Source organism: Panulirus ornatus, chromosome 34 (assembly GCF_036320965.1).
Source record: "Panulirus ornatus isolate Po-2019 chromosome 34, ASM3632096v1, whole genome shotgun sequence".
NCBI classification, from domain to species: domain Eukaryota; kingdom Metazoa; phylum Arthropoda; class Malacostraca; order Decapoda; family Palinuridae; genus Panulirus; species Panulirus ornatus.
In genome coordinates this window covers 17,798,617-17,823,499 of record NC_092257.1, presented here as the reverse complement: position 1 = coordinate 17,823,499, position 24,883 = coordinate 17,798,617, and the positions used below count along the sequence as shown (strand labels likewise).

The following is a 24,883-nucleotide window of genomic DNA, read 5'->3' as shown; positions in this document are numbered from 1 at the left end:
TGAATAATGTACATGTATATATATGTATATGTCTGTGTGTGTATATATATGCATACGTTGAGATGTATAGGTATGTAAATTTGCGTGTGTGGACGTGTATGTATATACATGTGTATGTGGGTGGGTTGGGCCATTCTTTCGTCTGTCTCCTTGCGCTACCTCGCTAACGCGGGAGACAGCGACAAAACAAAATATATATAAATGAATAAGTTATGAGGCTAACCTCACTAACTTATGTCTCATGAGGAAGTCTGTTCTAAATGTTTTGGAAATGACTGAGAAGATACCAGATGTAGCTGAAGCAAGCATATATGATGCAGATTTGAAAAATGTGGTAAAGTAAAGATGTGATTCGCCACTGTTACAGTGAACTTTGTTATCTATGAAGAATGAAGGTTGCTGATAAAAAGCTGGCAGAATATTTGAAACTAGACTGATCTGAGGAACACTGATGTTTATGAAGAAGGAGGAAAAGGTTGATCCACCAATAATCACAAAAACAATGATGGATATAAGAGAATAGAGGAGAAAAGAACTGAAAGACAAGAGATTGAAGATATGAGATCTATACAACAGCCTATCAAAAGTTTCTGACAGATCAAAGGCCTTAGAAAGAATCTCACTAAAATCTCTTGACAGGATCATTTATTAATACAAGATGACAAGATATCATTAGTAAATCTCATCTTATGAAAACTGTTTTATCAATCTGAAAGAAAACTGAGATTAAAAAATCTAAGGAAGTGAGAGCTGAGGAGAAATTAAGAAACTCTGGATACACTCAATAGAAAAGCTGTAGAAAGAAAGTTGGAAAGATTATATTGGTGACCCTTCTTTGGGATGGGCTGTACCAATGCATTTTCACAAGGTGAAGGCAAAGTTGAGGCTTCTAGGAAAGTTATGTTCTGTTGTTGTGACTAAAGAGAGGCATATTTTTTTGACAGCATGAAAAAATATCACAAAGGAGTAAAGGATTAAAAAGAAGTCAAAAATGAATTTTTTTTAAAATCCTCAAGAATTGAGGTTTATATTACAATCCCATTTGAAATTCACTTACTAAACGTACAATGCTGTGTGCTGCCTCTAAGCGACCTCTGGTTCTGTGGCCTCGCCTAACATGTTCACTGTGCCCTTTCGTATAAAAGTACTCCAACTGGTACAAAGAAAGATACACATAAGCATTATCTTAGGGCTGCACTTGAAACACTGGGTGCTGAAATAGCATCATTAAGATATCAGTTCTAAAAGAGATATAAATCAAAGTATAGCAGGTAAAAAAAAAAAAAACTGACTGAAAAGTTAGGTGTACACATATACTTATTACATGAGGATAAACACACATACTTACACAAAACATGAACAGAAAGATTCATCAAACACAACAAAGAAGTTCAATGCAGCAAAAAAGGGCCATTAAATGTAATTTGCTACATGTTTAACACTTCAACAATTCTGATGCCTTGAAGAGATTTAGGCATCACACACTACTACTCTACTGGAAAGTTAATAAGGAGGAGTACGTTACTGCCACTGGCATCCACCAAGGCAGGCAATCCAACTCACTTGTAAAAAGAGTGGCAATATCTCATATACTTACATTGTAATACTGAGTATATCAATAAACATTACAAATCAGTATCTTACTTCAGTACAAACATGTGCATAAAACTTAGATATTTAAACAGAAATTCTAGAATTATCTCTACTGTGCCATAGGTGAACTTATATATGTTGTTTTCTTACCAATATGAAATCCACAATATCTTATATTTATTTCATTCATTTTACTTTGTCGCTGTCTCCTGCATTAGCGACGTAGTGCAAGGAAACAGACGAAAGAATGGCCCAACCTACCCACATACACATGTATATACATACACGTCCACACACACAAATATACATACCTATACATCTCAACATATACATATATATACACACACAGACATATACATATATACACATGTACATAATTCATACTGTCTGCCTTTATTCATTCCCATCGCCACCCCGCCACACATGAAATAACAATGCCCTCCCCCTGCATGTGCACAAGGTAGCGCTAGAAAAAGACAACAAAGGCCACATTCGTTCACACTCAGTCTCTAGCTGTCATGTATAATGCACTGAAACCACAGCTCCCTTTCCACATCCAGGCCCCACACAACTTTCCATGGTTTTACCCCAGACGCTTCACATGCCCTGGTTCAATCCATTGACAGCATGTCGACCCCGGTATACCACATCATTCCAATTCACTCTATTCCTTGCACGCCTTTCACCCTCCTGCATGTTCAGGCCCTAATCACTCAAAATCTTTTTCACTCCATCTTTCCACCTCCAATTTGGTCTCCCACTTCTCGTTCCCTCCATCTCTGACATATATATCCTCTTGGTCAATCTTTCCTCACTCATTCTCTCCATGTGACCAAACCATTTCAAAACACCCTCTTCTGCACTCTCAAACGCACTCTTTTTATTACCACACATCTCACTTACCCTATTATTACTTACTTGATCAAACCACCTCACACCACATATTGTTCTCAAACATCTCATTTCCAAAACGTCCACCCTCCTCCGCAAAACTCTATCTATAGCCCACGCCTCACAACCATATAACATTGTTGGAAACACTATACCTTCAAACATACCCATTTTTGCTTTCCGAGATAATGTTCTCGACATCCAAACGTTCTTCAAAGCACCCACAACTTTCGCCCCCTCCCCCACCCTATGATTCACTTCCGCTTCCATGGTCCCATCTGTTACCAGACATCTAAAACACATCAATTCCTCCAGTTTTTCTCCATTCAAACTTAACTCCCAATTGACTTGACCCTCAACCCTACTGTGCCTAATAACCTTGCTCTTATTCATATTTACTCTCACCTTTCTTCTTTCACATGCTTTACCAAACTCAGTCACCAGCTTCTGCAGTTTCTCACACGAGTCAGCCACCAGCGCTGTATCATCAGCGAACAACAACTGACTCACTTCCCAAGCTCTCTCACCCACAACAGACTGCATACTGGCCCCTCTTTCCAAAACTCCTGCCTTCACCTCCCTAACAACCCCATCCATGAACAAATTAAACAACCATGGAGACATCACACACCCCTGCCACAAACCAACATTCACTGAGAACCAATCACTTTCCTCTCTTCATACACGTACACATGCCTTACATCCTCAATAAAAACTTTTCACTGCTTCTAACAACTTGCCTCCCACACCATATATTCTTAGTACCTTCCACAGAGCATCTCTATCAACTCTATCATATGCCTTCTCCAGATCTATAATGCTACATAAAAATTCATTTGCTTTTCAAAGTATTTCTCACATACATTCTTCAAAGCAAACACCTGACCCACATATCCTCTACCACTTCTGAAACCACAAACCACACTGCTCTTCCCCAATCTGATGCTCTGTACATGCCTTCATCCTCTCAATCAACACCCTCCCATATAATTTACCAGGAATACCCAACAAACTTATACTTCTGTAATTTGAGCACTCACTTTTATCCCCACTGTTTTTGTACAATGGCACTATGCAAGCATTCCGCCAATCCTCAGGCACCTCACCATGAGTCATATATACATTAAATAACCTCACCAACCAGTCAACAATATAGTCACCCCCTTTTTTAATAAATTCCACTGCAATAACATCCAAACCGCTGCCTTGCCAGCTTTTATCTTCCGCAAAGCTTTTACTACCTCCTCTCTGTTTACCAAATCATTCTCCCTAACCCTCTCACTTTGCACACCACCTCGACCAAAACACCCTATATCTGCCATTCTATCATCAAACACATTTAACAAACCTTCAAAATACTCACTCCATATCCTTCTCACATCACCACTACTTGTTATCACCTCCCCATTAGCCCCCTTCACTGATGTTCCCATTTGTTCCCTTGTCTTACGCACTTTATTTACCTCCTTCCAAAACATCTTTTTATTCTCCCTAAAATTTTTCACCTCTTGCACCTTTCTCTTGACCTCCTGCCTCTTTCTTTTATACATCTCCCACTCATTTGCATTATTTCCCTGCAAAAATCGTCCTATTGCCTCTCTCTTCTCTTTCACTAATAAACTTACTTCATCCCACCACTCACTACCATTTCTAATCTGCCTACCTCCCACGCTTCTCATGCCACAAGCATCTCTCGCGCAAGCCATCACTGATTCCCTAAATACATCCCATTCCTCCCCCACTCCCCTTACCTCCTTTGATCTCACCTTTTTCCATTCTGTAGACAGTCTCTCCTGGTATTTCCTCACACAAGTCTCCTTTCCAAGCTCACTTACTCTCACCACTCTTTTCACCACAACATTCTCTCTTCTTTTCAGAAAACCTCTACAAATCTTCACCTTCGCCTCCACAAGATAATGATCAGACATCCCTCCAGTTGCACCTCTCAGCACATTAACATCCAAAAGTCTCTCTTTCACGAGCCTATCAATTAACACATAATCCAATAACGCTCTCTGGCCATCTCTCCTACTTACATACGTATACTTATGTATATCTCTCTTTTTAAACCAGGTATTCCCAATGACCAGTCCTTTTTCAGCACATAAATTTCTAGAAGCTCTTCACCATTTCCATTTACAACACTGAACACCCCATGTACACCAATTATTCCCTCAACTGCCACATTACTCACCTTTGCATTCAAATCACCCATCACTATAACCCGGTCTCGTGCATCAAAACTAATAACACACTCACTCAGCTGCTCCCAAAACACTTGCCTCTCATGATCTTTCTTCTCATGCCCAGGTGCATATGCACCAATAATCACCCATCTCTCTCCATCCACTTTCAGTTTTACCCATATCAGTCTAGAGTTTACTTTCATACAATATCTATAGTTCACAAAAATAATTACCTGTTGTGCAAAATATCAACAGCTCATTTCATGGGTGAAGCTCATGGGAATGGCTGAGCTGGTAGTGGTAGAATATGATATTGAGGGAAAGCATTGGGTTGTGAGAGTAACCACCATCATTCATCCCTTCCTCCCAATCACTCATTACACCGCTACAGGCCCCACAACTGGTTTATTTGATTTGCTGTTTTGTATAAGTCTCTTCCCTTTTTAATTTACACTTAGCATCTGCACAAAACATCCTGTATTATTACTGTCCACCAAAAATATGGAAGGATTGATTTAATCAAAATATGAGGGAGGACCTCGACCAAACAACACGTTATGCCGACACATGACTTTTTTTTCAGTCTTTTTAATATATTTGACCACTGTTTTCCATGTCAGCATAGTAGCACCAGGAACAGACAAAGAAAGGCTGCATTCACTCACATTCATTCATTAGCAGTCATTGCACCACATCAAAACCACAGCCCCCTATCTACAACCAAGCCTCACAGACCTTTCCATGGTTTCCCCTAGCTGCTTCACACATCCTAGTTCAGTCCAGTGACAGCAAGTCAACCCCTGTATACCATTCTGCTTCAATTCACTCTATCTTGTGAATGCCTTTCACTACCCTGCCTATTTAGGCCCTGATCACTCTAAATCTCTTTTCACTCCATACTTTCATCTTTTTTTTCTTTTTTTTTTCCAAAAGAAGAAACAGCGTGGGGCCAGGTGAGGATATTCCAGAAAGGCCCAGTCCTCTGTTCTTAACGCTACCTCACTAATGTGGGAAATGGCAAATAGTTTAAAAGAAGAAAGACTTTCATCTCCAATTTGGTCTCCCCCTTCTTGTCCTCTCCGGTTCTGATAAGTATATCCCCTTTGTCAACGCCTCCTCACTCATTCTCTCCATATGTCCAAACCATTTCAGGAAAACTTCTTCAACTCTCTCAACCCCATTTTTTTATTACCACACCTCTCTCTTACCCTTTTATTACTTTCTAGATCAACCATCTCACACTGCATTTTGTCCTCAAGCATTTCATTTCCACCAATTCCATCCTCTTTCACACATCCTATTCTATAGCCTATACCTCATATCCATATAACATTATTGGAATACTATACCTTTAACCATAACCATTCTTGCACTTCCAGATAACGATCTCTCTTTCTACATATTCTTCAATGCTCCCAGAACCTTCACTCCCTCACCCACCCTATGGCTTACTTCCGCTTCCATGGTTCCACTTGTTGTTATGTCCACTAACAGGTATCTAAAACACTTCACTACATCTATATTTTCACCATTCAAACTCACATCTCAGCTTATCTGTACCCTTACCCTGCTAAACCAAATTAACCTTCCTTTTATTTACATTTACTCTAATTTCCTCATTTCACACACTATCCCATACTCAGTAACTAACTCCTACAGTCTCTCACTTAAATCTGCCACCAGTGCTGTATCATTGGCAAACAAGAACTAACTCAATTCCTAGGCCACCCTCAAGCCCTACAGACTGCATATTTTCCTCTCTCTAAGACTCTTGCATTTAACTTGTTCAATACCCCATCTACAAACAAATTACATAGCCATGGTGACATTGCACATCCCTCCCACAGACCAACCTTCACTTGGAACCACTCACTCTCCTCTTCATACTTGTACATATGCCTTACAAATTTGATACAAACTTCTCATTATTTCTAGCAGTTTTCCTTCCACACCACACATTCTCAAAAAATTTAAAAAATCTAGCAAGTCTAATGGCTCCCTCAGAAAATTTTTGGGGTTGATATTTATGAATTTAAGAGATTTCTAAGACTATCTTACAAATTACTTTGCACTATAACTAGAGTTCACTACCACCCTTCACCACCACATCCACCTATGCCTGCATGTTTGCTTCTACTAGTGAATGCTCTTTCTAGCTTCACTACAATTGTATGTAATGAGGTAAACTGTACATGAATTTGCCTGTTTGTTGTTATAAACAAGTTATAAAAATGGGTCTAAGGGTGCATGTGTTAAGATTCAGGAATGTATCCATATCTCTTGCTGTTATAGTGGCATACAATATAAAATGCTTTCTTTTTTGTACATTAATAATGTACTTGATCCACCTGACTGTTAGGGATTATCTTTTCAATGTAATTGATTACTTTTCTTCTATATTTGTTCGCTGTTTCCTGCAAAAGTGAAGTAGTGCCAAGAAAATATGAACAGGGTGATTTGTTCACATCCAATCTCAAGCTGTCACATGATTACTATTTGTGTGTTATGGGAGGAGAGTTTTCCATTTGTATTGCCCAGTTTCTTAATCCTGCTTCTAGGTAATGCTATGAAATTGTGTTATTCTGTGTATTGTTGAGTTGTATCATATTGTACAGACTCAGCACTGAGGATTAAGTACATGTCCATGGCTTTGATAGTGGACATTGAGAGGTTGGGCACACATGGGGAGTGTTCAGGTGACATCAGCATCTCATTTTCATAATCCTGTTTGTTAACCAATCAGAACTGACCCTGCATAATTAATGCCTCTAATAAATAACCCAAGGGTGTTTTGAGATTCCGATTCTTTCAAGCTGATGGTGCCCATTGAGTAGTGTCATATTCTCTTGTCCATAGTTCATAGCCACTGCACTGTATTGTAATCTGTGTGATATATATATTTTGCCCCTATAAAATGTATTAGAATTACCATTTTCATTATCACTGTGTTTTCGTAGAGGAGGAGATTTCTTGGTTTGAAAGCTTACTTGGAGTGTGATAACTAATTTTGTGCCCTGTAAATAATTATTTTTTTTTGTATTATTTGTTTCTTTAAATGTAAATAGCTTTTATCCCTGTGTTTAATTTCACCCCTTAACTTAGAGGAGCATTTCTCGTGTTGCGTAACAAGAGGCTGGTGATCATGAGTCAGGATTTTCTTACCCTACAGTCTCTTCCTAATTAGTTAATCATGTCATTGATCAGTGACGCTGATGTGGAAAATCTCTGTGGTCTAAGCCTTCTTGAAGTGATATTAAATCTTTAACAGTTTACGAGTTGAAGCTTGGTTCACATAGTTTAGGAATGGAGTATGAGTATGACCAGAATGCTTGTAAAGTTGGAGGCTTTGGTAAGAAACGAGTTAGTTGGTGAGAGGTTATGAGGTCCTGTGCCTGAGGTTGGAGATGAGGAAACTGAACCTGATATGAAAAAAGCGTTGACAATACCTTTCCACCATCAAGGTCGACAGAAGTTTTAGCACAAGCCTAGCTCCCTAATAGTTTTAAGGTTAATCCCGAACACCTGCAGTTCCAACTAGAAACTGCTACAATTAATGCACATGCACAGACTGAACTAGCTAGGATTAATTAAGGAGAGACCAAAGATCCTGGGAGCACTATGGAATATGTGGAAAGAAAGGTCACTATGGGAGTGGGCAGTGTCCCTTGAGCTGCAAATTACATGAATTAGTTTCTAGGAATTTTGATGACATATTACACTGCTGACTGCTAGGAAATAAGAAAATTACGTTTGAGCTGATTAATGAAAAAACTTTCTACGGCACATTTTTTCCAAGGTTTTTCTCATAAGTTTGAAGTACATACCACTCACCTAAATAATACACTGCAACTCCTACAGTGAATGAAAGTGATTTACCTGTTTCTCAGAAGAGATGACAGCTTCTTTAGCCCCTAACCATACCACATACCCAGAGGTATCTTCAGTTAATTGCAGACCTTGTTTTGGTACACTTGTGTCATTGCAAAGGTCTGTGACAAGCAAGTCCTCCACTTTTTCACGGTACACATCAACATATGACATCCTGTAAAGGGGACCCATGTTAGTTCCTGTCTCAAACACATATTCTATCTTTTTCATGTTGTATGCTCAGGCTGGGCCTTAACTGAAATATGGAAAGGATAGGGAAAAATGTGAGGAAAATATTCTGAAAGCTTTGAAGGATAGAGATATCTGCCATAAAATAAGCAAGGTCTAATTATTAGTTCAGACATGAGGAAGGTTAAGGGTTCCAAAGCTTTGCAGTGTTAAAAAAAATCAAACCATCCCATCCTTAACCTGCCACCAGCTCCACAGTGCTCTGTGAAGCACTAGTGTGCCAAGTATTACATGGTTTAGCTATTGGAAGTATCGAAGATAAAAGTTCCTTTTCAACTGCGTAATAGTTCTTCTGGGCTTGAATGAAATTCTTACTAAAATAGCTCACTGGATGACGATCATTTCTTTGTCCTCCTACATTACTCCTACATTACTGGCATCTACAGCTAATTTGAATGGCCCTTGAAAATCAGGAGCCAGCAAAATCAGACTATTACAACTGATGGTAGACTGTCTCACACTGCTCATTCCAAACATATTTTACATCTTTCTTTAATAAAGCTGTGAGAGGAGCTGCAATAGTGGCAAAGTTAACAGTGAACATTCTATAGTGTCCACCCATACCCATAAAACATCTTAGTTTTTTCTAGATTGAGAGGCACCTATCTGGGTTAAAGCCTGGGGGCTAGCTCACATTGGTCGATCACACAGCCAAAATACTGCACCTTAGCTTTTACAAGTTCACATTTGTCTCAGTTGAGAACAAGGTTAGATGACTGTCAGAAAGCTGTCAAGTCTTTTTAAATATTCGTCCTAACTCTAACTATGTATCACAATATCAACTACAAAACCATGCAAACCTATGATGAGAATGTAAGTTGATGAAATGTGGCAGGGGCATTTTTCATTCGTAAAGGAATCACTTTACACTTATGTGTTCATCCCAACAATACAAAAGCACTGATGTTTTGTGCTCTCTGTCAATTTAATTTGCCAGTACTCTTTTTTTGAAGTCGAGTTTTGTCAGATAGTGAGCACTGCCAACCTGATCCATGCAATCTTCCACACGTGGCAGGAGGTAAATGTCAGTCCTCATTATCTTGTTAACTCATCGGTAGTCAATACAAAACCGAGAGGTCCTGTCAGGCATGGGTACAAGGGTCATCAGATAGTGCTCCAGCACGTATTTTAGTTCTTTCTGAAGGATAATCACTCGTTCTGGACTTATTTGGTAAGAAGCTAGTTTAATAGGCCAGGCATCCCCTAAATCTACATCATGGCTTGTAACTGAGGTCTGTCCAGGTGTGCTTTGGAAGCCACTGGGTGTTTTGAGGGAAGAGCAGATATCTCCATCCACTGCTCCCCTGTCAGGTGCCAGAGTTTTGCCTTCCACTCCCTGTTCGTGCTTCCCTCAAGTCCCCATGTTTCCAGGGCACCTATAGCTGGATCATCCTTCTTGTCACACCTGGCTCCTACTGGACGTTCAATGATGCAGAATGGCACTCTGCCTGACAGGGGGAGAATCATGAATGAAATATGGTTTAAGCATGTTGATGTGGTATAATCTCCAGCCTCTACACCAGTAAGGAGTCAAGACAAGGTAATTTTGAGTTCCCTACCTTCCTGATAATGGTGTACAGACCCTGAAAACAGGCTGCCAGTGGTTGTCCTGGTTGAGGTAATAGAAGCAACATTTCATCACCCATCTCAAAACTCCTCAATCGAGACCGTTTGTCATACCAGCTCTTCATTCGTTCCTTGGTCTGTTAAATTTTCCCTAGCTGCTTCCTAACATTTCTATAGTCTCCCCTTTAACTTGCTGATGGAGTCTAGCAGTCCAACACTCTCACTCTTGTTCAGCCATACATCCTTCAATAACTTAAGAGGTCCTTGGACCTCGTGGGCAAACATCAGCTCGAAGGTGTAGAAACCTAGAGACTCATTCAGCACTTCTCTGGTGCCAAAAAAAAAAAGAGAAAGGGCAGTCCCTTATCCCAGTCTCAAGTGCAGCTGGAACAATACTTCTTCAGCATGGACTTAAATATGGAATGGTAGCATTCCAATGAGTCCTGACTCTGAGGGTGGCAAGCAGTAAAAGTAATCCTACCAACACCCAGCTCTTTTAGAGTTTGCTGAAAAGTCCTGGACATAAATTGGACCCCTGATCTGACTGCAACTCTTTGGGAAGCCCAAACTTCGTGAAGAAGCTAAGCAATTCCTTGCGCATCTCTCACCATCCTGTATGTTCAGGCCCCAATCATTAAAAATCTTTATCACTCCATTCTTCCATTTCCAATTTGGTCTCCTAGTTCTCCTCATTCCTTCTACCTCTGACACATATCCTCTTTGTCAATCTTTCCTCACTCATTTTCTCCATGTGACCAAACCATTTCAACACACCCTCTTCTGCTCTCTCAACCACACTCTTTTCATTACCACACATCTCTCTCTTACCCATTCATTACTTACTCGATCAAACCACCTCACACTACATACTGTCCTCAAACATTTCATTTCCAGCACATGCATCCTCCTCCACACAACCCTATCTATAGCCCATGCCTAACAACCATATAACATTGCTGGAACCACTATTCCTTCAAACATCCCGAATTTTGCTCTCCAAGATAACGTTCTTGCCTTCCAAACATTCTTCAATGCTCCCAAAACCTTCGCCCCCTCCCCACACTGTGACGCACTTCCACTTCCATGGTTCCATCCGATGCTAAATCCACTCCCAGATACCTAAAACACTTCACTTCCTCCAGTTTTTCTCCATTCAAACTTACCTCCCAATCAACTTGTCCATCAACCCTACTGAACCTAATAACCTTACTCTTATTCACATAGACTCTCAGCTTTCTTCTTTCACACACTTCCCGAACAGTCACCAACCTCTGCGGTTTCTCACTCAAATCAGCCACCAGCGCTGTACCATCAGCAAACAACAACTGACTCACTTCCCAAGCCCTCTCATCCACAACAGACTGCATACTTGCCCCTCTCCAAAACTCTTGCATTCACCTCCCTAACAACCCCATCCATAAACAAATTAAACAACCATGGAGACATCTTGCATCCCTGCCGCAAACCGACATTCACTAGGAACCAATCACTTTTTTCTCTTCCTACACACACATATGCCTTGCATCCTTGATAAAAACTTTTCACTGCTTCTAGCAACTTACCTCCCACACCATATACTCTTAATACCTTCCACAAAGCATCTCTATCAACTCTATCATAGCCTTCTCCAGATCCACAAATGCTACATACAAATCCATTTGTTTTTCTAAGTATTTCTCACAGACATTCTTCAAAACAAACACCTGATCCACACATCCTCTATCACTTCTGAAACCACACTGCTCTTCCCCAATTTGATGTTCTGTGCATGCCTTTACCCTCTCAATCAATACCCTCCCGTATAATTTCCCAGGAATACTCAGCAAACTTTTTTTTTTTTTTTTGTCGCTGTCTCCCGCGTTTGCGAGGTAGGGCAAGGAAACAGACGAAAGAAATGGCCCAACCCACCCCCATACACATGTATATACATACGTCCACACACGCAAATATACATACCTACACAGCTTTCCATGGTTTACCCCAGACGCTTCATATGCCCTGATTCAATCCACTGACAGCACGTCAACCCCGGTATACCACATCGATCCAATTCACTCTATTCCTTGCCCTCCTTTCACCCTCCTGCATGTTCAGGCCCCGATCACACAAAATCTTTTTCACTCCATCTTTCCACCTCCAATTTGGTCTCCCACTTCTCCTCGTTCCCTCCACCTCCGACACATATATCCTCTTGGTCAATCTTTCCTCCCTCATTCTCTCCATGTGCCCAAACCATTTCAAAACACCCTCTTCTGCTCTCTCAACCACGCTCTTTTTATTTCCACACATCTCTCTTACCCTTACGTTACTTACTCGATCAAACCACCTCACACCACACATTGTCCTCAAACATCTCATTTCCAGCACATCCATCCTCCTGCGCACAACTCTATCCATAGCCCACGCCTCGCAACCATACAACATTGTTGGAACCACTATTCCTTCAAACATACCCATTTTTGCTTTCCGAGATAATGTTCTCAACTTCCACACATTCTTCAAGGCTCCCAGAATTTTCGCCCCCTCCCCCACCCTATGATCCACTTCTGCTTCCATGGTTCCATCCGCTGCCAGATCCACTCCCAGATATCTAAAACACTTTACTTCCTCCAGTTTTTCTCCATTCAAATTTACCTCCCAATTGACTTGACCCTCAACCCTAGTCAATTGGGAGGTAAGTTCTAAGCAAACTTATACCTCTGTAATTTGAGCAGTCACCTTTATTCCCTTTGCATCATGCATGCATTATGCAATGGCATTATGCATGCATTCCGTTATTCCTCAGGCACTTCACCATGAACCATACATACACTGAATATCCTTACCAACCAGTCAACAGCACAGTCATCCCCCTTTTTAATAAATTCCAATGCAATAACATCCAAACCCGCCGCCTTGCTGGCTTTCATCTTCCGCAAAGCTTTCACTACCTCTTCTCTGTTTACCAAACCATTTTCCCTGACCCTCTCACTTTGCACACCATCTCGACCAAAACACCCTATATCTGCCACTCTATCAACAAACACACTTAACAAACCTTCAAAATACTCACTCCATCTCACTTCACCACTACTTGTCGTTACTTCCCCATTAACCCCCTTCACCGATGTTCCCATTTGTTCTCTTGTCTTACGCACTTTATTTACCTCCTCCCAAAACATCTATTTATTCTCCCTAAAATTTAATGATACGCTCTCAGGAGGGTGAAAGGCATGCAAGGAATAGAGTGAATTGGAACGATGTGGTATACCAGGGTTGATGTGCTGTCAATGGATTGAACCAGGGCATGTGAAGTGTCTGGGGTAAACCATGGAAAGTTTTGTGGGGTCTGGATGCGGAAAGGGAGCTGTCATTTTGGTGCATTACACATGACAGCTAGAGACTGAATGTCAACAAATGTGGCCTTTGTTGTCTTTTCCTAGCACTACCTCTCGCGTGCGCGAGGGGGGGTGCCATTTCATGTGTGGAGGGGTGGTGATGGGAATGGATGAAGGCAGCTAGTATGAATATGTACATGTGTATATATGTATAAATCTGTGCATGTATATAAAAGTATATGTTGAAATGTAGAGGTATGTACATGTGTGTGGGTGTGTATATATATACATGTGTATGTGGGTGGGTTGTGCCGTTCTTTCATCTGTTTCCTTGCACTACCTCGCTAACATGGGAGACAGCGACAAAGTATAATGAAAAAAAAAAGGGTCAGGGAGAATGGTTTGGTCAACAGAGAAGAGGTAGTGAAAGCTTTGCGGAAGGTGAAAGCTGGCAAGGCGGTGGATTTGGATGGTACTGCAGTGGAATTTATTAAAAAAGGGGGTGACTGTGTTGTTGACTGGTTGGTGAGAATATTCAATGTATGTATGGTCCATTGTGAAGTGCCTGAGGAATGGTGGAATGCATGTGTAGTGCCATTGTATAAAGGCAAAGGGGATAAAGGTGAGTGTCCAAATTACAGAGGTATAACTTTGTTGAGTATTCCTGGTAAATTCCACGAGAGAGTTTTGATTGAGAGGGTGAAGGCATGTACAGAGCATCAGACTGGGGAAGAGCAGTGTGGTTTCAGAAGTGGGAGAGGATGTGTGGATCAGGTGTTTGCTTTGAAGAATGTATGTGAGAAATACTTGGAAAAACAGATGGATCTGTATGTAGAATTTATGGATCTGGAGAAGACATATGATAGAATTGACAGAGATGCTCTGTAGAAGGTATTAAAAGTATATGGAGTGGGAGGTAAGTTGCTAGAAGCAGTAAAGTTTTTATCAGGGATGTAAGGCATGTGTATAAGCATGAATAGAGGAAAGTGATTGGTTCCCAGTGAATGTTGGTTTGCAGCAGGGGTGTGTGATGTCTCCATGGTTGTTTAATTTGTTTATGGATGTTAGGGAGGTAAATGCAAGAGTCTTGGAGAGAGGGGCATGTATGCAGTCTGTTGTGGATGAGAGGGCTTGGGAAGTGAGTCAGTTGTTGTTCGCTGATGATACAGTGCTGGTGGTTGATTTGGGTGAGAAACTGCATAAGCTGGTGACTGAGTTTGGTAAAGTGTGTGAAAGAAGAAAGCTGAGAGGAAATGAGAATAAGAGCAAGGTTATTAGGTTCAGTACGGTTGAGGGACAAGTCAATTTGGCAGTAAGTCTGAATGGAGAAAATCTGGAGGAAGTGAAGTGTTTTAGATATCTGGGAATGGATTTGGCAGTGGATGGAACCATGGAAGCGGAAGTGAGTCACAGGGTGGGGTAGGGGGTGAAGGTTCTGGGAGCATTGAAGAATGAGAGATGTGTGGTAATAAAAAGAGTGTGGTTGACAGAGCAGAAGAGGGTATACTGAAATGTTTTGGTCACATGGAGAGAATTAGTGAGGAAAGATTGACAAAGAGGATATATGTGTCAAAGGTGGAGGGAACAGGGAAAAGTGGGAGACCAAATTGGAGGTGGAAGGATGGAGTAAAAAAGTTTTGAGCAATCGGGGCCTGAACATACAGGTGGGTGAAAGATGTGCAAGGAATAGAGTGAAATGGAACGATGTGGTATATCGGGGTCAACATGCTGTCAATGGATTGAACTAGGGCATGTGAAGTGTCTTGGGTAAACCATGGAAAGTTTTCTGGGGTCTGGATGTGGAAAGGGAGCTGTGGTGTTGAGGCATTATACATGACTGCTAGAGACTGAGTGCAAATGAATGTGGCCTTCATTGTCTTTTCCTAATGCTACCTCGCACACGCAATGGGGAAGGGGGTGCCATTTCGTGTGGCTGGGTGGCGACAGGAATAGATGAAGGATGCAAGTATAAATATGTACATGTGTATATATGTATATGTCTGTGTATGTTTATGTATGTATACGTTGAAATGTATAGGTATGCATATGTGCGCGTGTGGGCATTTATGTATATACATGTGTATGCGAGTGGGTTGTGCCATTCTTTCGTCCGTTTCCTTGCGCTACCTTGCTAACGCGGGAGACAGCGACAATGTATAAATAAAATATATATGGTTCAAAGATACACTTTTTATAACATGAAAAAATTCATATTTTCAAAATAATTTTAACAGTTTACCTCAAAAGATGATAGGTATCTCCTGCATGTGCCATATAGTTGACAATATCAGTGAAAGCTGACTGAAGAAGGCCAATATCATGTTTCTGAGTATCTAGTAAGCATTCATTCTTACCTATTGAATAGATTTAAAAATGAAAAACAAGCATTGGAGATATCAGTACTTACATATATTCAAACAATATCATGCATATGGAGTTAAACATCATGATGTACAGTATCCAGATATCACTTTATGACCAGTAGCACCAAACATAAGGTCATCCCAGAGGAAATATCCCCATTATCAAATCTTTAACAGGCTTTATCATTTTTGTTGGTGTCCATCTGCATGAGTAAAAAATCTTTAATGAAAGAGTACGAAAAACTACCAGAAAATTATATAAATACCTCTGTGCTGGTCTAGTCCACTGCTAGATGAGGGGCAAAGTGGGATGTAGCTGTCATGTCTGATGAATCCCGATCAGAAAGGACATAAAAATGTTTCTTTCTTTCTATTCAAATTGTGTTTACACTGTCCAGTACTGACTTCATATACATGCAACAGTGGAGGTGGTAAAAATGAATATGTATAGAAATATTACATCAGACACTCTAAAAATATCTATGTATCTATCCATGTCTCTGATGCCTGTTCCTTTCTGAAACTCCCTCAAGGGTGTGGCCATAGCAATAGAGTCTCCCTAACTACTGAACTCCACTGTCACTTTTTAGCCTTTAGCGCCCCACCCTTAACAGGCCATCAGCAGAAGACAAGTTTGACTCAGTGCTCACAAAGGATCCTACCTAAATTCCTCACAACTAATTTTACCTAATGCTCCTACCAACTAATTCTACCTAATATTTCTACTTACTGCTCCTATGTACTACTTCCATCAATTGCTCCAACCATTTTGCTTAAAGGCAGGGCAGGCACATAGCACTCACCACAGGAGAATCTAAAGTTATGAAGAATGAACAGTGTGAGTTAGGTATTGTCAAGTGCTATGTGTGACAAGTAGAGATTGTATGTTTGTGGACAGAGTGCCCGTAGTCCATGTGTGGGTGAGGCAGAAAGAAAAGACAGCTACTTGGGTGAGAGAAGTGCAACTTGACAATCACTGAAGTGCTAGCTCACTACCCAACCGTCACTGACCTTTCTGTTACCCAGGCGGGTAATACTGGTAATATACATCCCTGGTTGTTGGCTGCCTACCAACTACTACCTACCTACTACTAATGTCAAGTACTGTAAAAATATATCCTGTAAAATTTGAAAAACATTTTCTCTCTGAGACAGTGTCCCACATGCATGAGAGAGTCTTTAGGATATTCTCAAGAGAAGGTTAGACCTTCAAAATCTCAATATATCTCGTGGGAGAATATTGGATATGCTCACCCATCCCCATCCTCCAAACTAGGCAGCAGCAGCAGCATGCTCATTTTGGACCTTCCTTTGGTCAGAGACCTTCACAGATATGACAGCACTGACCCATTCACTCCTGGCTGGTCAATGAGAGAGAGAGAGAGAGAGAGAGAGAGAGAGAGAGAGAGAGAGAGAGAGAGAGAGAGAGAGAGAGAGAGAGAGAGAGAGACACACACACACAGAGAGACACAGAGAGACACACACAGAGAGACTGAGAGACAGACGGAGAGGGAGAAGAGAGAGAGAGAGAGAGAGAGAGAGAGAGAGAGAGAGAGAGAGAGAGAGAGAGAGAGAGAGAGAGAGAGAGAGAGAGAGAAACAGACAAACAGAGGGAGGGAGGGAGGGAGGGAGGGAAGGAAGGAAGGAAGGAAGGAAAGGGGGGGGGGGGGGCAGAAGGCAGGCAGGGCAGGGCAAAGAAACCAGGGTAAAAATGGTTGCACAACTATACCTTGGAGAAAAAGGTTTTCCAATTTTCAGACACTACACTTCTCTCCTCTAAAGTCTCACCAAGATCTTTGCAGCACACTAGGAACTCCAAGTACATGTATCGGGGGGTCACCTCGCAAGGTAGAGGATCAAGACAAGAGCCATATCACAGAGGGGATAGACAAGACTCCTATGGCTAAACCTGGACTGAACAGCTAAGAAGTGTTTAACAGCCTGAGTTCCTGTCTCATATTTCCAAGACAAATGGAAAAAAAACCTGATTTGTACTTCAAGAAACACCATAAACAGAGAAACTGCAATCTAAGGTGACTTAGAAAAAATGTCTCTTTAAATCCTTTCTTAAAGAACTTTGGCCTTACAAGGCATTACCTCATATAGATCAAGATAAAAAACTCAAAAGATATCATGCACCAGTGAATCATCCCACCAACCAAGACTTCATCCACAAGTTGCTTCCAAGACCCTGGCTCTTTAGGAAAATATTAACACAAAATGTCATAAAACATGGAGGTATACCTTGTTCCTCACACTTAGATTGTGCACAGTGGAGAGCAGTAAGGTTTTCCTCACACTAACGGTTCTAATAGACTTAGCTCAAGGAACCTTCTGAATTGTCTCGTGGGAAGAAGGGAAGTTACAGCAGGTTAAAGCATGCTACAACCACAAATGCTCTTCATGTGTGTTGCTATCTCCTACTAACCTAGTTCCACTTCCTTGGTAGAGAAGGTGCTCAAGGGAAGTTTAGATCAAAGAACACAGTAAAGCATAAGCTTTATAATAATTCTTAGATAAACTTTTTTACAGCCTTTATGTCAGTTACTTTTTCTCTGTTTGTAAATCATACCCATGTCATACATCATTTGCTGCTATAGCTACTTCCTTAAATGGTACAGGTGGCACATAAAGGAAGACTTTTTCAAAGAAAGTTGTATTACAGAAGCATAAGCTTTATGATAATTCTCAGACAAACTTGTTTACTCTGCGTCAGTTACTCTATTCAGGGCAAAAGAGTCTTCACTTATCCCTGTCTTTACAAGCCTCCCTTGCAAACACCATTCCATGCATTCGTTCTCTTCATCCTCTGTTTCTCTCCTTCTAGTATTCCTCCAACCTATTTGCCCAATTCACAGGTGGTCTCCCACTCACACCAACCCCTTTAATTGTACTGCCTTACATTCTCCTTGTAAACTCCCAATTCTGCATTCTTTCCACATGCACAAACCACCTCAAAGCACTACATCTGACCCATTCTACCACTCCACAATTCATTCCCTCTGCATTCCTTGCCATATCACATCTCTCATACACCCTTTCATTTATTTCTTCATTGCATCTAGTCACACCACATGCTCTTCTCAAATAGCTAATTTCCACAGCCTGGATTTTTTACCTCTGTGGCTCATTCCATGTCCATGTTTTAGCTGCATAGGTCAGGGTTGGGAGGACTATGCGTTCCCTTAATCAGTAACTCTTTTTTTGTTCTGATATCCTGCCAGCAACATAAGTCATTTATCAGTACAAGATGAACTGCAATACATATCAACCAAAACAAGATTTCTGCGCTAATATTTTAAAAATCACGTACCCAGGTTAATAATATACTCACTCACTTCATCTCCTCCCATGCTATGTATCACTTACACCTCCTGCTCCACCCAGCTCCCCTGCTACACAGAGGTACTTGGCTAGATTGCCTCCAGATGCTCACTTCAACACTCCATCACAGGAAAACAAAGGAGGGTAATGGATATATCTTTTCTTTTCTCATACTTCTGGATGCATATCTTTAACTTTATAAAACAAGTCTTTAAGACGTTTTGAGCATTCTTTGAATGAATTGGTGGCCAAGTTTTCTCTGTCATATCCGATAATTACAAGTATTTTCATATATACATAACTTGAAAACCATTCCATGGACTTAGCATGTTTACAATGCTGTAAATATAGATGGACAAAAAGATATGCTGTGAGTAAGAGCCAGCAATATTTCCTATAAATAAACCACAAAATACCACAGGGTACATGCAAATATGCAAAGCAAATATGTAAAAAACCTATAACACTAACCAAAATACACACAATACACCATTCACTTAACAAAATAAGTCAATAAACATTAAAAAAGAGTAAAGATCTCTGAGGCGAAAAAGTTGGTCTCACAGTACATGCCCCATCATTGCATGATACTAAAAAATTCATAGCTGCCAGAGATGATAGGAGAGATTTTAATGGTGTCACTTCTGCAGTAGTTCCTAATTAGGTGAGGAAGAGCTTGAATTAAGTGAACTGCCAATGCCATGGATGAATGAACTGAGAAGAGTTGGGAAGGCCAGTGCTTCATTACTTAAAATGTCAAGGGTTGGAAGGTTCTAATCCTGAGTGCCCCAGAGAATATCCCAAGGAATCTTTCACGCTTGTGGGACAGAACAAAGATGTTTCTCCAAGATCTTCAATTAATGATAAAATGCCAGAGCATGTAAAACAAAGTTAGGGGATAATGAATGCCCTCTGCCATATTCATAAACAGTGATAAGGAACCAATTAAATTCCAAGCAGAGAAATTCCATTAAACCCCAAATTCAGTAAAAAAGAATTTCTTTACATCTGTGAATTTTCTGCCCATCATATAAACTACCAAGTTTAGTGGCTGACAAGTGTTATAACTTCAGGATATAAGGATTATTTATCATAATATCATAATTTGTCGCTGCCTCCTGCATTAGCGAGGTAGCATAACCCATCCACATACACATGTATATACACAACTATTCATATTATTATCATTATCATATTTTGTTGCTGTCTCCCGCGTTAGTGAGGTAACGCAAGGTAACAGACGAAAGAATGGCCCAACCCACCCACATGCACATGTATATCCATACACGTCCACACACGCACATATACATACCTATACATTTCAACATATGCATATAAATATATGCACATGTACTTAATTCATACTTGCTGCCATTATTCATTACCGTCGCCACCCCGCCAAACATGCAATGATACCCCCCTCCCCCCGCACGCGTGCGAGGTAGCACTAGGAAAAGACAACAAAGGCTACATTCGTTCACATTCAGTCTCTAGCTGTTATGTATAATGCACTGAAACCACAACTCCCTTTCCACATCCAGGCCCCACAAAACTTTCCATGGTATACCCCAGACGCTTCACATGCCCTGGTTCAATCCATTGACAGCACGTCAACCCCGGTATACCACATCGTTCCAATTCGCTCTATTCCTTGCACGCCTTTCACCCTCCTGCATGTTCAGGCCCCGATCAATCAGAATCTTTTTCACTCCATCTTTCCACCTCCAATCTGGTCTCCCACTTCCCCTCGTTCCCTCCACCTCTGACACATATATCCTCTTTGTCAATCTTTCCTCACTCCTCCTCTCCATGTGACCATACCATTTCAATACACCCTCTTCTGTTCTCTCAACCAAACTCTTTTTATTACGACACATCTCTCATACCCTTTCATTACTTACCTGATCAAACCACCTCACACCACACATTGTCCTCAAACATCTCATTTCCAACACATCCACCATCCTCCGCACAACCCACGCCTTGCAAGTGTATAACATTGTTGGAACCACTATTCCTTCAAACATACCCATTTTTGCTTTCTGAGATAATGTTCTTACCTTCCACACATTCTTCAACGCTCCTAGAACTTTCGCCCCCTACCCCACCCTGTGACTCACTTCCGCTTTCATGGTTCCATCCGTTGCCAAATCCATTCCCAGATATCTAAAACACTTCACTTCCTCTAGTTCTCCATTCAAACTTATCTCCCAAATGACTTGTCCCTTAGCCCTACTGTACCTAATAACCTTGCTCTTATTCACATTTACTATCAACTTTCTTCTTTCACACACTTTACCAAACTCAGTCACCAGCTTCTGCAGTTCCTCACCCGAATCAGCCACCAACACTGTATCATTAGCAAACAACAACTGACTCACTTCCCAAGCCCTCTCATCCACAACACACTGCATACTTGCCCCTCTCTCCAAAGCTCTTGCATTCACCTTCTTAACAACCCCATCCATAAACAAATCAGACAACCATGGAGACATAATGCACCCCTGTTGCAAACCGACATTCACTGGGAACCAGTTACTTTCCTCTCTTCCTACTCGTACACATGCCTTACATCCCCGATAAAAACTTTTCACTGTTTCTGGCAACTTGCCTCCCACACCATATACTCCTAATACCTTCCACAAAGCATCTCTATCAACTCTATCATATGCCTTCTCCTGGTCCATAAATGCTCCATACAAATCCATTGGTTTTTCAAAGCATTTCTCATATACATTCTTCAAAGCAAACATACACATCCTCTACCACTTCTGAAAGCCCACTGCTCTTCCCCTAACTGATGCTATGTATGTGCCTTCACCTTCTCAATCAATACCCTCCCATATAATTTCCCAGGAATACTCAACAAACTTATACCTCTGTAATCTGAACACTCACCTTTATCCCCTTTGCCTTTGTACAATGGCACTATGCGTGCATTCTGCCAATCCTCAGGCACTTCACTGTGAGTCATACAACTAATTATTCTTAAAAATTCTGCTTGTCATTCTGTTCATTAATTGCTATCTTTTATCAGGTTTGCATGAATAAAATTTTTCTTTCTTTCTTTATCATTGTAAGTTTCAAAAAAAAATTACTACAAACATTCAAAGTACATAGAAAAAATAAAATTACCTGTGTGAGAACAGCCATAAATGATAACTGCAGCACTCCGCTTCTTCTTGCAGAATTCTTTGATTAGTTCCTTCACTAAACAATCATATAAATATTTTGTTGACTCCCTTACAAAGACTTTGTCTGTAGAAAAAATAAAGTGATCATAAACACAGAAATAACATCTTAACCAACCCATCCACTTACATTCAATATGGTCTTCTGCTAACTAGTTAGATGGCACAGACTAGTATCCTTCTTCAACACAGCCCTTGCACAGCTCCAAACATTCCTCTAAGCATACATCCATCTCCACCACACATCCCCTCACTTTACCCATAAACCTCAAGCTTGATCTCCAATTCCTCATACACTCTTTCTTGAAAATCAATCTTATACCTATTCTTTCCTTACACCCACTCCCATTCATAAATCCATTCTTCAGTTTCAGAGGCACTCCTTCCTACATTTATTACTATTATCTACAATCTTTATCTCTCCCTTAACCCATTCTTCTCCATATGCTATTCATATATTATCATTATTGTATTCCCAAGCACTCCCTTCAACATTCCTTAGTATACCAGTATTCAAACTTTCTCATTTCTGCCTACATCATTTGGTCTTACTCAATATGTCAATCTACCTATCAATCTATTATTCAAAATACATTCCCAATTTAATGTGGTAAATCAGGTATACACAGCCACCACAATATCACACACACACACACACACACACCCTCAATTTGTGCCTGGTGTGCTGAGCAAAAACTTGGACTTCCACACTTATAAAAGTGGTTCTTACTTTTTCACTTTACATTAATAAGCAGATGAACAGATTATTCAACTGAGACCAGTCTTCATTCATATCATTTCCATACATAAAATGTTTCCATTGTAACAATACCCAAATTAATATTTCAATATGAATTATTTCTAGTAATAATCACTTCCCTCATTACAGTATATATATCCATCTTTTCAGTGGTGTAATTCCTTTCCCTGTACCTACCTTCAACTATACCACTTCATATCTTTTTGATTACTCTATCAAATGCCATACATTCTACATGATCACACCATCCCAAAACACTTTCAATTATACATCTTACTACCGACGTCTTTAACACCACATAACATTCTCATATTTTCACTCTGTCTATCCTTTGTATTGTAAACGTTTTGCAAATAATTTATCTTTAATGCCTTATTTTTCTGTAACTTAAACAATTTAAAATAAATTTTCCATGACATCCATTGACGTTGATACAAGTACTTCATCACAGCTTCGTGCACACTCTATGCTCCAATTCTTTCCATTCAAGAGAACTTCAGTGCACTCAGCTTTTCTGCCTTGCATGACTAGCTTTTAAATTCAGCCTCCCTACTGTCAACTTATAAAGAATCCACTCAAAGCATAAAAGTGTCAAATTTTGGTCTATGTGTTCATGGAATTATGCAAAAGTAGTAACAAGATTCAAAAGACTACAACAAAAAAAGATAATAGAAATGAGCAGAATCAGTTAAGATGCAAGGTGACAAGGCCTTGAACTGCCAATACTATAATTCTAGAAAGGAGGAGTGGAGAACCATCTGTAACTCCCTTTATGGCAACAAAAATGTTAACATTAAAGTTCTATCTTTTAACAGCATAAACTAATATGAAGCAGACAAGGAGAGCAAAGAAAGGTTAAGAGAAAGGACTCCAAAACTGTAAAGCTCCCTCCCACTGTCCACACACAGGTAATCACACACACATACCTACCAAATATGTATTCATCCCCAATAGGGGTTCCTGATGCAGGATCCAGCTGAGTGATGGCCTGGTCCCTGCTCACCTGCCAATTCTCTAACTTCGGGCCAGCAACCATACGTACACAGACCCTTGATCTGACAGGTGGGTAAAGCCTGCTCACATTAGCAGGTTCGACCATTCTGATATATATGATGCTTTTCTGGTCAGTCTTTTCTCTTGTGATGCTGTGCCCTGCAAAATATATCAAGATATCAAAATGTAAAGGCTAGACTTTTGAAAACTTGATTACAGTAATGTCTATAAAGCCAGCTATGACAACTTATTTTGTGAAGTCAGCTTTTCTATTAATTCTGTTTCCTGAAAAAGTGTTCTCATGGTTAGATTTTGAATATATCAAAGAAACGTATAGGATCAAGATGAGGTATGATAAGAATCTATATTACAATAACACAATCATAACCCTGGGTGTCTTTCTTACCTTCACTGAAGCCTCATTGTTGCCCTTCTTACCTATCCTTTTGCTATAAGCCCTTGCACTTGTATCATCTTCCTTCCATCCTCCATAACCATGCATGCAACAATTGCTGCCTCAACTTCTCCCACATTCAGTTCTTTAAAATACTCTTCCCATCCTTTCACTTCCTCCTTTTGCACA

At 40.4% G+C, this 24,883-nt stretch overlaps 1 protein-coding gene across 1 annotated transcript in view; it reads right to left on the bottom strand.

Moving 5' to 3' along the window:
- Positions 1-1,030: 1,030 nt before the first annotated feature.
- Positions 1,031-24,883, bottom strand: part of LOC139760005 (kinesin-2b-like) — a 58,381-nt gene continuing 34,528 nt past the window's right edge. The window contains exons 2-6 of the mRNA XM_071682748.1: positions 24,238-24,459; positions 22,492-22,614; positions 15,909-16,023; positions 8,547-8,712; positions 1,031-1,153 (exon numbers count right to left, since the gene is read on the bottom strand). Coding sequence (XP_071538849.1) covers positions 1,031-1,153; positions 8,547-8,712; positions 15,909-16,023; positions 22,492-22,614; positions 24,238-24,406 — 696 coding nt within the window. The 5' untranslated portion in view covers positions 24,407-24,459. The remainder of the gene's footprint in view (positions 1,154-8,546; positions 8,713-15,908; positions 16,024-22,491; positions 22,615-24,237; positions 24,460-24,883) is intronic.